This window comes from Grammomys surdaster, unplaced genomic scaffold (genome assembly GCF_004785775.1).
Source record: "Grammomys surdaster isolate TR1022 unplaced genomic scaffold, NIH_TR_1.0 278, whole genome shotgun sequence".
Lineage (NCBI taxonomy): Eukaryota > Metazoa > Chordata > Mammalia > Rodentia > Muridae > Grammomys > Grammomys surdaster.
This window is the reverse complement of record NW_021604719.1, coordinates 2,215,978-2,229,832: the sequence shown is the minus strand read 5'-3', so window position 1 is coordinate 2,229,832 and position 13,855 is coordinate 2,215,978. Positions and strand designations below refer to the sequence as shown.

Below are 13,855 nucleotides of genomic sequence, written 5' to 3'. Positions count from 1 at the left end.
TCCTTCCTTCCTTCCTTCCTTCCTTCCTTCCTTCCTTCCTTCCTTCCCCTCTCTCTTTCTCTCCCTCTTTCTTTCTTCCTTTCTTTTGTTCTTTCTTTCTTTACTTCTTTCTTTCTATCTATCCTCTCCTATTTTTAGTTTTGCCCAACGCTAGGCATGTGGTTGAGGCTCTGTGAATATTTGTTTGATCACTTTTTGTTTTCTGAGCAGAATTAGAATAGGATTGAAAACATTACTTGGGAAAAATATTATAGCCAGAGTGGGTTACATATTTAAAATCCTGATACAAAAAATGTGGACATACTAAGAAGCTACATGGAAAATCATGTTAATCATTGTGAAGAAGAAAGAGTTATGAAGTATGGAATGAGCATAAGTGGCGTTTGTGTGGATTGGTAGAGGAAAGTGTGTTTTTGAAATATTAAGTCAAGACTATGAGAATGCTGTATTCCTGGTCGTTAGTCATTATATATAATTTAATTTAGTGTCTATCAGATTCCAACATGCTTTTGAGTGTCTTGATTTTTATTTTTAAAAGTAGGGAATAGGTTCCACTACAAGTTGGATTGATGTGGTCAGTTCAGCTGCTTTTCTGGAATTTCAACCAATACTTTAATTTTCAGAAAATCTAGCTCAGCCATCTTACTTGCTGAACATGATTTATACAAATAATGTGAGTGAGTATCAGAACTTGACATGGGCTCTTATCTATAATATTGTAGATATTATAAATATAGGCTAATATTGTAAATCTACACTGCTCTATAGATCCTTTGTCTATTCAATATCAAACAACTCTCTAGAGAAGACAAAAAATTAGCAAGAGTTCCAGTAAGACTCTAAAAAGACATGTCCACCCAACAATGCTTGAGATGCCTCTGATTTAATCTCTGATATTCTTAACAGCCAAAAAATATGAAAACTGATAGCCCTAAATTTAAATAAGTACAAAGTATTCAGTTCAGGTTTTAAAAAAAGCTCAACTCCACATGGTGTTCTTCCTCAGGCCAAGTTCCTCCAGGACAGTCTCCAGCTGTGGAAATGTAGTGCATGCTTGCATAAGGCTGTAGGTATTTGCTCCTGAATTTAGATCAACCAACAAAGTTCAATAAGTAATGGTTTCATTTACCCAAACAAACTTTAAAACTATGAGACTTCATCTGTTCCAACCTCTCTTTGGTTCCCAGTAAGGACAATTTATACAAGTGACTAACTTCCTGAGATCCAGACTTTCAAAATGTGTTAATTTTAAATTATATTAGCCAAGTGGATAGTCGGGATTAGAGGGAGAAACGGGTAGGAAGAAAAGACTGTGTCGGAGAAGAAATCTAATAGCCTTTGCTTATGCGGGAGGAAATCCTATCCACAGAGGAGCAGACAGGTGTTCTACATCCCAGCCAAACTAGACCTCAGAGGAATTAAATTTGCAGTAAGAGGAACTTAGCTTAGAGCTAAGCAGTTATGTTAGAAATCTATTTTCCTGGTATGTTAGAAATCTATTTTCTTGTTCTTTCTGAAGATGATAAATAAGAGGAACATGATTACATGGGATATTAGGTTATTTGACTCCACTCAGCCTGGACACTGGAGAATGGATTACATGACTTCTTATTGCCAGTAACCTGGCTCAATGAGACCGAAGCTCACACTATCATTTTGTGTGCTAAAGAACAACAGCAGCACACCCTTAGATAAAGCTCTCATGGCACATGCAGAGTACAGAGTCACTTACTTGGAGTCCACAGTGGATGGGATTTTACTGTTACTGTAATCAGGTTGAGACGGTAATATAGAACTGAGGAAGCTGGCTGGGGACTGGTTATAGGTAGCAGTAACCTTTTGGCCGGGGTTGGGGCCAGCAAACTGCTGGGAAGCAGGATAAGCAGAAGAAGACACGGTGATGTGAGAGCTCACTGTGGAGGAGGCAGAAAATCTCTGCTCTGTGCACTTGCGAGGTTGGATGATGATGGAAGACTGTTTGGTCTGGCTAGGGAAGCTGGAGACTTCCGGTCCTGGAGGCTGCAGTCTGGAGCCACATGGATTTTGGGATTGGATGAAGTGTTTTGGACGTTCGTAGTTAAACATGCTTAGCTGGTATATGGAAGATGGATTTCCTCCCAGAAGGATAGAGTCCTGACCGTGGAGCTGCAAGCCTGAAATTACAGAAGGTTCCAGCAAGTCAGAAGCAACCTTAGTCTGGCCCTCCTTGCTGAGAGATCTAGAACACTGTACTCCTGATGTTGGTGGGTTTGTCTTGGAGAATATTATTTCTGAAAGTGGGAAAATAATTAAGTTACAAGTTTTGTATAAACCATATTGTTTATGTGACATTGTCAACAAAAGCTATGTGCTTTTCGGGCTGCTTCAAGGTAGAGTTTTCCTGGTTTCTCTCTTTAGATAGAACTTAGAACTTCCTTTCAGCCTTCCTATTTCGGTGGCCCTTTAATACAGTTCCTTATGTTATGGTGACCTCACCACCATAAAATTATTTCTGTTGCTACTTCATAACTGTAACGTTGCTGCTATTATGAATTGTGATGCAAAAATCTGTGTTTTCTGATGGTCTTAGGTGACCCCTGAGAAAGTATCCTTCAACCTCCTTCGTGACCCACAGGTTGAGAAATACTGACTTAGGCTAAGTAAAAATTATTCAGTGGACTCATCTCTTGGTGAAATAATATTATGTAGAAATTTCAAGATATACACTACAAGGTTTTCCAAGGAACTATTTTTTTGGTAAGCTATTCTTTTGATGCCACTCAGTGTGTTAGATCTATAGTGTCATGATGAGCTTTCATCCAGACACTGAGGGTTCCTTAACCTCAAAGATGTAAGGACTTAAAATCAACAGCTGTTAATGTGTATCTGCCTTCATCAGATTCTCCCCATTTCCCACCAGAGTAGATAACTATCTCTTTTGATACATCAATTAACATTGACATCTATTTGCCTTTCCTCAATTTCAAAACGTAGAATGAACATTCAGTTTATCATGACCATTTCTGAATTTTTCTTTACTATCACAGGTCACTGCTTATTTCCTCCCCTTGATTCCATACTGATCATACAATCGAGGTAGATGGTAATTAAGGACAGACTCTGTGCTTGTCTCTATGTGTGTAATATTTATTACAGATTGTGTATTGGCAAAGCTGAATGTCATTTTTCTTATGTTCAGATTATACATTCCAGTTATTGATCTTAGTGGTTAATTATCTAGGTTATTTCATTTGTTTCATATGCATCTTAGGCTAGTATTGAAATCATTATAGTTCCACTTGCTATTTTCCATGACAACCAGTAGGTATGGGCATAGGTAAAACATCCGTTGAACTAGAGTGTCAATAAAGGAGAGATAGATGCTATTTTCGGTACTCATTTCTTTAGCGGCGTTTCTGTTTTCCTATAGCAGGCCCCATTTCCCCTCATTTTGCTGTTAAAATCCACCCTTGGGGTTATCTCTGCCTCTGATTTTTCTCATACCTACATTAAATAAAGGCCAGAACATTTTACACAGCAACTTGTCCTGCAATTACTGTAATAAACCCTGCTTCAGTTCAAAATACCAGATGACTTCGTTAAAAATATATTACTTTGCTTCATACACTATGGAGAAACCCTGACATCTTAATAAATCAAATAAATGTTCAGCTGCAAAGTTTCCCAAATTGTGTATCCATTGATACAGGGTGCTGTATAATTGTTTGCATTACAGTCTGGAAGAAAATACTGTTCATGATTCATCCAGACCAACTTACTTCATCCTAAGGTTTTGCTGGCAGGCTAGAGTTCAGTTAATATTAGCAAGAACAAAGCTACAAGGAAACTACATAGCAAAAGGCTCTGGTGAGAAAGAACACTTGAAAAGTTATATTGTCCCTCATTTCGAATTTATGCCTGCAACCAGAGTGCATTGTAGAAGTGAATTACATGATTTTAATTGTCAGGGAGAAAGTTCCAGATGGTGGGGGCCACTTTATTAGAAACTTTTGTTTCCTGAAATAAAAAGGCTTTATTTTAACACAGCTGCTTTAATAGTGACAGGTTTCTTTGCTGAATTAAGAGTTTGGTTCTTAATTCTCTTTCTTGGCAGGAAAGTTAGTTAGGCTTTTCCCAACAGCAGGTGACCAACTGCTAGAGACCTAGGCTGGATAGGATATATTTTCCAAATAGGGCTTCAGAGGCTTTTTTTAAAAAGACATTTTCAGAATGTGGACTGTCTTAAGCATTCTGGTATCAGTTTCTTTAGTTAATGATATTGTATTTTTACAGCTCAAGTAAAGTTGTACTGTTTCAAAACTTTTATTTTTCTCATCACAGTATTTCATACAGATGTTTACACAATGTTGATGAAACAATGTTTCTCTAGAAAACTTTCTCTTCCTCTGCAGTGACTGGTCCACAGTTCAACTCTATATTGGATTCTAACACAGTGTTCTTCATTCCCACTAATGATACATCAACTTTAAAGACTATCAATAAAGTATTCTGCCATCTCATAATGTAAAAACAATACTTTAGAAATTCTTAATTTAATAGCTAATATTTGCTAATATTAACCATTAAAAGTCCCTGGAGTATAACATAGACTTTCACAAAAGATAGGATCAAGGCCACAATACAGGGTTACAGTTACAGTCAGATCAAATGAACCTTTTTAAGGAAAAGTAATGCTTTAAAATAAGGACCCAAAATTTCTTGCCTGTGTCCTCTGCACAAACCCTCCAGTTTCAGTGGACTGAACAGGTTCCTTTCTCTTTAAAACATTGTACACTATTCTAATACCATAATTGTCAGGTTTCTTTCTTAAAAATCTAAAGATCACCTTTGTATTTACTCCTCTGATTTGCTTAAAAAACCCAAAAGCTCAAACCATAACATAAATAATGAAGTGACTCACCCTTAGCTCAGAGAGGGCCAGCGTCTCAACCCACTACTGAAGCGAAGGGAGAAGCATCTCCTCGCTCAGGCTCATGTGGCTCTGAGCTTAGTGTCACTATGCCCTGACTTTTATCAGCTGCCAAACTGACATCTGATGTGCTTCCTGTCTATCTACCTATGCTGGCATGTCAAAGTAAGAGTCCACAATCTAAACAATATCTCAGATGTCTTGGTGATATTTCAGGAATGGGATTACATGAACTTCTCTCACAGACCACTTTATTTTAGACATGAATTTTGACTATAAGCTAACAAGCAAGCTAATATAGGGTGAAAATGGTAAGCTGGAAAAAGGGGGAAGTGGAAGAAAGTTTGAGTTTTACATGTATTCAAGTGGGGGTTTTGAATCTTTCCTGTTGTGGAGACAAAGGTGAAAGAGGAGAGAAGATTGAGGGTGAGAGTTTTTTCTCTTGTGAGAAGATTAGTAGGAGGAAGAATGCAAATTGATTTGTGCACCACCCTGTATCTGAGATCTTCTCTTTTTTTCAAGTGCTTAATGAGAATAGGGGTGGAGTCTGGTGCATTGGAGAAGGCGGTGTGGTCAGGACATGTGCCAGAGAGTGGAGACATAGTGGCATCTGACTCGAAGGTAGACAGGTGGAAAGGTCATTTAGTTTAGCAAGTTTTCTGAATGCCTGGCATATATCCGCAAGACCTAATGGGTTTTTTTTTCAGAGGTTTAAAAACCCTATAACAACCAAATAAATAAGATTAAGTCTGTCACTGCTTTTTTTTTTTGATCCATCTCACTTTACATCACAGTTTCCTTCCTTCTTTCCTTCTTTCCTTCTTTCCTTCTTTCCTTCTTTCCTTCTTTCCTTACTTCCTTCTTTCCCTCCCTCCCTCCCTCCCTCCTTCCCTCCTTCCCTCCCTCCCTTCTTCCTCGCCCTTTCCCTCTCCCTCCCCCTCCCCCTCTCCTTCCCTCCCTCCCCCCTCTCTTGTTCTTTCTTGTCTTGGAGAATGTTGTGGTATTTAGGTTTCCATGTTTATGCAAGCATGTAAATGACTACACAAGAAGCAATATTTAAATCAACAGAGGGGGTAGCACGAGGTGGGTGTCTGAGGATCTGGCCAATCAACTAGGGCTATTTTTTTCAATGGCTTCAATTCTCCTAGTTCACAGATAGGCACTCAAATCTTGCTTTAATTAGCACATGCATTAGGGTCCAGCTAATATGTATTTGGACACACGTGAGTCGTATAAAATACTTCTAATAGCTAGGCCTGGTGTTGTGCACCTTCAGTCCCAGCTCCTCAGGAGGGTGAAATAAGAGGATAGCTAGAGGTCACTTTTGAAACAAAAGCCCCCCATAACTGAGCATGTCCATGTCCCTTGAACTGCTGTTCAGGGAAATTTAGCTAATTTCTGTCTCAGGTCATATCTTGCTTAGTAGAAAAGTATGTTGGACTTGACTTGATGTGTAGGTGGTTGTTTTCAAAGTCCTATTTCAGGAATCTCCTAAAATATTTGAGCACATCTGATCTCTGTTATCTCAAATTTCTTCAAGTGAGACAAAACCTTCCAATCCAAAGTATCAAGACTTAAAAATGTGAGTGACATAAAAACAGGAAGAGCCAGGGCACACAGTGTTTTATGTGAGAGATTATTTTAAGCATTTCAAATGGGTTTGACATTTGGCCTGCCTGAGAAAAAATTGGTTTGGACAAGGAAGAGGAGTGTGATGGTTTGTATATGCTTAGCCCAGGAAGTGACACTATTAGGAGGTGTGACCTTGTTGGAGTAGGTATGTCACGGTAAACATGGGCTTTAAGACCCTCAACCTAGCTGCCTGGAAGTCAGTTTTCTACTAGCAGCCTTCAGATGAAGATGTAGAACTCTCTGCACTGTCTATATCATCCATGCCTAGATGCTGCCCTGCTCCTACCTTGATGATGATGGACTGAACCTCTGAACCTGTAAGCCAGTCCAATTACATGTCCTTTATAAAACTTGCCTTGGTCATAGTGTCTGTTCACAGCAGTGAACCCTAACTAAGACAAGGAGCTATTAGATTTGTGGTGTCTGAGAGTTAAGGTTTGAGATATACTTTAAAGCCAAGTGCAGAGGTTGTCAACCACCAGTGCCTATATTCCTAGTTTTATACAGTGTAGCTTCTAATGTACTATAGTTGAGAAGGAATTTTAGTCCCATGCACCCTCTGTCCATCAGGTTTTGCTGGTTCTTACAGCTAGGTATTTATAAGATGTGACACATGTGATAACCTCAATGACACAAGACAAAATTTTCATTCTTCACTAGGGGATCAGGGGTAATTTAGAAAGAGTTAAGTGTACTGAATAGTTTTATGTCAACTTGATACAAGCTAAAGAGAGTAAGGCCTGGGGCGATATCTCACCAGAATGCAGTACTGTGTTTTACTAGTATGCAAAAGCCCTGGGTTCTGTGCTCAGTATTTCATTCAGAATTTTGTAAGCTGAGTGTAGTGGTTCAGTCCTGAAATTACAGCTCTTGGGAGGTAGGCAGAAGGATCAGGAGTTCAGCTCTGTTTGAACTGGAGGCCTGTCTGCACTTCATTAGACTCTGGCTTCAAGTAGATTTGGGTGGAACAGAACAGTATAAAACAGGACAGGACAGGACAGGAGATTATAGGAATATCTGAAAATCAAGATTAAACAAAGAATTATTTAAAAAGCATAAACTCAGACTTTAGCATAAGGTTGGCTCTTAGATTTTAATATTTGTTGTCTACTCATAGTTAATTGCTTTTCAGGAAAATTAAGCAATACAATATCTAGAGAGTTATGCATCCATTTTATTTTACTCCTTTAGAAATAAGTTTGTTTTATATTTCTTTTTCTTGATTTGTGAAGAGGCCATAAAAAATAACTTAGATAATTAGATTGATAAAAATAAACTTTTTCTTTTTAGTTACAAAATTTTTCACTCAGCTCAGTGCTATCACATAATAATAAAATGACCTTTGAATTCTTGTCGTTATAGCCATGGGTTGGCAAATCTGCTACATATGGAGTAGCAGTTTCAACCTTCATTCGAGAAGTGTCTTCTTCCAATAGATGACAATTAATATAGACCCACAACTGGTCAACATGCAGAGAATAAGGCTCCAGAGTGATAAGCTCTAAGTAGGACATCTCTATTATACCCCTCTCCCCAAGGCTCATGGATCATCACAGAAGAGAAAGCAGAAAGACTATAAAAAACAGAACTAGTGAACATTTGGAGTGAAACATTATATGTTGGACATTATAAGGATGTTGTACATATGTCCTTAGAGCAGCTGTGACTGCATGTAAAAGATGCGAACAAGATAAATCCAGCAGGAATGGAGGAGGAGCTCATGAGATCCTTCCCCTAGCTATTGATAGCCATTGGAGGATAGAGTATAGTTTCTTTAAGGATGAGGCCTCTGAAAAGCTGCTCGTACTCCAGTAGATGATCCTACATCCATATACATACAGACAGTATAGAGTATACTTTTAAAAAGATAGCACATGAATTTGGAACCAATCAAATTAATGAACTGGTTTTAAGAGCGAAGGTGGGGTGGATTTGGCCAAAAGATATTATATTCTATTAGGTAGGACCTAAAGGAGACATAAAACTCTCCTATTCCTTGAGATATGCAGCTCATATGTGCATTTTACAAGAATGAAACATACTAGAAGAAATTTATGGAATAATAGACTTGTGTGCTTAATAGCATTTGCCGAAAGCAAGCTTCCGGAACCAATAGCAATATCTCTTATGCTAAAGACATGGTTTCCTTTGCCTGTTGTGCTTTTGTTGCATTCGATAACCAGGAGAGAAAATCCAGAGAAGATTTATCTCTAGCTTGTACATGACCAAGATGATTGAATCCAGCTGTTACCAGTAGGTTGCTAGGGAGATGTCCGTCTCTAATTGTTACATTTATTCCTGCCTTGCAATTGTTGGCAATTATGTATAGACAGAAGAATCTGTTTGAACTTTGAAGGCAAGTTAAGTACTGCTTTCCAGAGGTGGAAGCTTGCCACAGAAATAGATGCAAAGAGAAGCAACTTTGCAACACTGAACAAACTGTTCCTCTTTTCTTAGCCTTGGTTTTGCCATGTATCAAATGATCAAACTCTTTGGAGTACTTTCTATTTTCCCAATTTCTTCTTCACCCTCTTTTTAAATGTCTATGTTTTAATGTATAAAACCCAACCTCTGTCGTGCAGTATGAATGGATCACCCTGGTGAACACAGGAACTTCTATACAAGTGGATCCCAACAGGCTACTGCAGGGGTTCTTCATTTGTTTAAAGAATGCAAGAAAACATGACATAATCACCATATTATGCTTAGGTCCAGAAACTTGATGCTCATCAACTAACTAGATTAGTTAAAGCTATTTCCATCCATACCTTAAGTTTAATTATGGAATATATGAAACATCTAATTAAATTTTCAGCTTGGGTGTCTGTTGCTTTGCTCTATTCCTCCTTTCTTCTCCATTATACCTTCAGTGGAGATACAAAAAATACAAAGGTAACTGCATTTGAGAAATAAATACTGGCAAGTATTTCAGGACTGCATAATCAAGCTTTAAATAGTTTCTAAATTTTACTGAGTAAAAATTTTCTTTCCCTATACAGTTGCTCTTGTTGGACGTTTAAGTTTCCAAAAGAGAGTACTTCCTGCCTTTTGGAGTTAAAAGTGAACTCATTCTTTGGATAGTTGGAATACTCTGCCATAGCCTGTCTGTCCTGGTCTGCCACACAGGCTAGTCATAGAGTTACCATGCAGTTATTTATTTCAGAGACCCATGAAATATCTTTTAAATAATCTGCTGTGAGAGGCTTTTATCATGCACATTTTCCAGTGGTGTTTGACATTTTCATATCTGTGCCTCTCTCTCTAGTATAGGAACATTTCCAAAAGGTGTAAGATGAAGCCTTTCCACTGGGTGTCAAAGCATAGTGGTTGAACTAACAGATAATAACTTGATGTAATGTTAATATTTTCATCAACTGGGGAGTTGATGGAGTGACCCAGCAAGCTATGTTCTTCCCTGGTTTCTGCTTCAAGGTCCTGCTTGATTTCCTGTCTTGATTTCTTTCAATGATAGACTGTAGCCTGTTAACTAAAATGGATCCTTTCTTTCTCTCTCTCTCTCTTTTTAATGATGACATTTGCCATAGCAACAGATGAAACTAGAACAGTGCCAAGGTTTGAACTTACAGTACTACATTGGGCTAGTCTACTGGTTGCATTTGCTAAAGAGCAAGTAAAATTAATTGATCAATACTATGAAAGAATATTCAGTAGAATCCTGCTAATAAGTCAATACAAAAACTACTAAAATGCAGAAGAATTTTAAGGAAATTTTCAAGTGGATACTTGAGTATTCTTTAGTGAAAGTGGTTCTGTTCTGTGTATGTCATACTTTTTGTAATTAGAGACAGCTTTTTTCATCAGTTCATGACAGTTTCCCCACAAATTTGAAAGGGTTAATATTAAATCATGTGTTCTTACAACCTTTCTATGCAGAAGTAACATGCGTAATATGGCAATAGATCATCTGCACAGACTGGGTCCAGGGATCTGGAGCAGTCAGATTGTTATACATGGTACAATTTGGCTGTGAAACATAGAAAGGCAACATAAAATATATCAGATAATGATCTTTGCTATAAGAAATTCTAGAAAAATTGATAAAATGATTCAGTATTAAGTATTAAATATAGATAGTGACTTACCACAATTCTACTTAAGCATGACATATTACTGATATATTTTATAAGTGATACTCTAAGGCAATGAAAATAAGTGACTGCAATTCCATAATTAGGCTATCATTCTTCAACTTCATCTTATACTCAGATAAAATCTCCCACATTGTTTTGAACTGAGAGAAATCATAAAAGTTGATGATTTATTTGTAGTTCTCTTATCCTTCTTAATACCTCTACTGTATATGACACATATGAGTGCCTTTGCATATATATGAAAATATATATAATCTATTTTTCACAATTTTTGTAGACACAGAAAATACAGTGAAATTCAGATGAATTTGGTTTTCAAATTTGTATAAGTGTTACTTTTGTGTTTTTTTTTTGAGAATAAAGGATCTCAACTTTTATATCGTATTTCAGTGCCTTACTTAATCAAAATTGATGTTTGAATTAATTAGAAATGGATTTTTTATTACTTTCAGTCTTCCTTTCTAGGATGAATTATTCTACCTTTAACATTTTAAAACACAAAATATAAGTAACTATGTACAATAAGGACTTTGTTCATTAATAGAATTTATGAATAATCAAATGTTCTTGTTGACAAGACTACTGTTCAACCTTTGTGTAATAATAAAACAAATATTTTGGGTTGATTTAGTTGTTGCAATGTTGTCTTATACATTTTGTTCAGTGACATTCCAAAAGCCAAAAGTTTAATTTAAAATTTTCATATTAATCAGTATTTATTTACCTCTTGCTTAATATTCTCTGAACTTGCAACAGCAGTTTCTGCAAACACTGGATGGGGAAAAGTGGAAAAATTTAGAGAAAGATAGAGAAGTGTGATGATTTGGCTAAGAATCCCAAGGACCTGAGTTCAATGTCCCCACTTCTGTTATAGTGGAAAGAGAGGACCAACTCTGAAAAGTAGTTATCTGACTTCACCATATGCACTGTGGCATATGTGCGCATGTGCATACCTACAAATTATATGAATAAACAATATAAAACATTTAAAGAGAATAACAATATACTATGGGAAGGAGTATGCATAATACTTAGAAATGACCTATGCCAATTCCTTACTCTCGTGATGATGGAGTCAAGGAGGTGTTTGTCACTAAAATAATACATTCAAAGAGTGACTTCAAATATGGAAATGGCAGTTACTGATTGTTTATTACATCTGAACCCTTCTTTTAAAGACACCATGCACTTCTTTTCCTTAATATATCTGCTTGCTGGATCCTGAATGAACTTGCATTGGCTTGGCATATATGAGAATATACAGTTAAAAAATATGAGAATAATCTGAATAAATTACAAGAAAGCATTAATAAATAAATAGCATAGAATCAATTCCAGGTACAGAAAGAGAAGTCTCTAAAGACATCACTGACAAAATGACTTCAAACTAACATTTGTCTACATAGATTTTATTAAAAGTCACTTCTAACTGATTAAGGGGATAACTGATTAACAGGTTAACTCATCAAGAAGATAATATAATTTAAAATATATTTCCCCACACAGAGATGTGCTCACCTTTAGAAAAAAAGTACTGCTAAATAAAAAGTCACAAATTAACTCCAACATAGTAATAAGAGGTAACTTCGGTATGCTAAGAGACAAGTCATTCAGGTCAAAGACAAACAGGGAAACATCGGAGTTAAACAAAATGCAGAGCAAAAGTGTCCAACATACATCAACAGAATGTTTCACTAGGAAACTACAGAGTAAATATTTTTATCAGGGTACTGAGACTCTTTAAAATAGATCATCACATTTTAAGACAAAATCAATTCTCAAAAGTATTACAACTTGGAACTATCTTGTATATTCTATCTGACTACAATTGAATAAATCTAGAAATCAATAACAAAGAGCCCCACACTAAAGAGAGGAGGACTCCTTCTGGAAGAAGCGCTTGTGCATTAGGAGGTCTGGTCTCTAGGGAAGGGAAGTTTGAAGCTGAACAAGTATGAGATATATAAAAGTCAATTGAGGGTTAGATAGAGTCAAACGTTAGGTTTGAGAATGTTATCCCCATTTCTATTTATTCAGTTTGTGTTTGTCAGCAATGCTTTGATTGTCCTATTCATCAATGACCTTTTAAAGCTTGATTATGGTAGTTAATACTATTTCATTTGGATATAATGATAGCATTAGTAAAGGAAAGAATACATGTCTGTTTTGTTTTCAAATTTCTAACATTGGTATTATCAATGTGTGGAAAAGAAGGCATGGATTTCTCTGTGAATAATGTGTGTGTGTGTGTGTGTGTGCGTGCGCGCTCGCACACACACACACATATGCACCTATGTGCATATGCATTTGTGTGCTTCTGGATAACAGATAAAACGTTGGGTGTTATTTCTCAAATGTCATATAACTTTTCTGCATATTGGGGTGTGTTTATAAAACACAAGCCTGAAATTCCCCCAAATATGGTAGTATGGCAGGTCATTGAGCCACAGGGATCCTCCTATTTCTCCTTTTTCTAAACTAGGATTGCATACTAATGACATCATCAAAATTTAGGAATAGAAATTGGAGCCTTGTGTTTCAAGGTCAGTACTTTATTTACTGAAATTTCTCCAGAATCCCCACTGAATGGATTTCTAAATGTTTATACATAAATTTTCTCTTTGTTGAACTTTCATAAACTCTGAGTGTTTTTTACATGATTTTAGAGTACTGTGACTATATATGAAAATAACCAAAAGACTGTCTCCTCTTTCTCATTGGTTACAGTTAGGATTTTTCATGGTATAGCTACTACAAACTTCTATGACAATGGTCAACAAGTAAAAGAATACATCTTTTGGGAAAATCCTCTAGTTCTCACACTCAATAAAGTACATATGTGCTCAATAATTAGTTTAAATTAATATAAAAATAATTTGGAGTGTTTGCTATGAAAATGACCCCTTGTAAATCAATTGATATCAATCAATCATAGAAAGTAAAGTATGAAAATTCAAACATTAATATTGTGAAGAAAATATCTTAGGGGTATCTAATTCTAACACCTCACAATTACTACATTTTTACATTTAGAATATGTATGTGGAAGGAAATCAGCGAATTATCTCTTTACACAGAAAAGGATTTGCGGCACCATGAGGAGAACAATAATACCAACCAACCACAGCAACCAGGGTCTAAAACACCAGCCTGGGAGCACTTGGGGGGGGGGGATCCAGGGCTTCAGCTGAATATGTACGAG

At 36.6% G+C, this 13,855-nt stretch overlaps 1 protein-coding gene across 1 annotated transcript in view; it reads right to left on the bottom strand.

Annotated features, from left to right (window-relative positions):
• Myot (myotilin) overlaps window positions 1–4,966 on the bottom strand; it is a 19,082-nt gene extending 14,116 nt beyond the window's left edge. Inside the window, exons 1-2 of the mRNA XM_028777216.1 lie at window positions 4,901–4,966; window positions 1,733–2,153 (exon numbers count right to left, since the gene is read on the bottom strand). Of these exons, the coding sequence (XP_028633049.1) occupies window positions 1,733–2,085 (353 nt within the window). The 5' untranslated portion in view covers window positions 2,086–2,153; window positions 4,901–4,966. The remainder of the gene's footprint in view (window positions 1–1,732; window positions 2,154–4,900) is intronic.
• Between the last annotated feature and the right edge of the window lie 8,889 nt (window positions 4,967–13,855).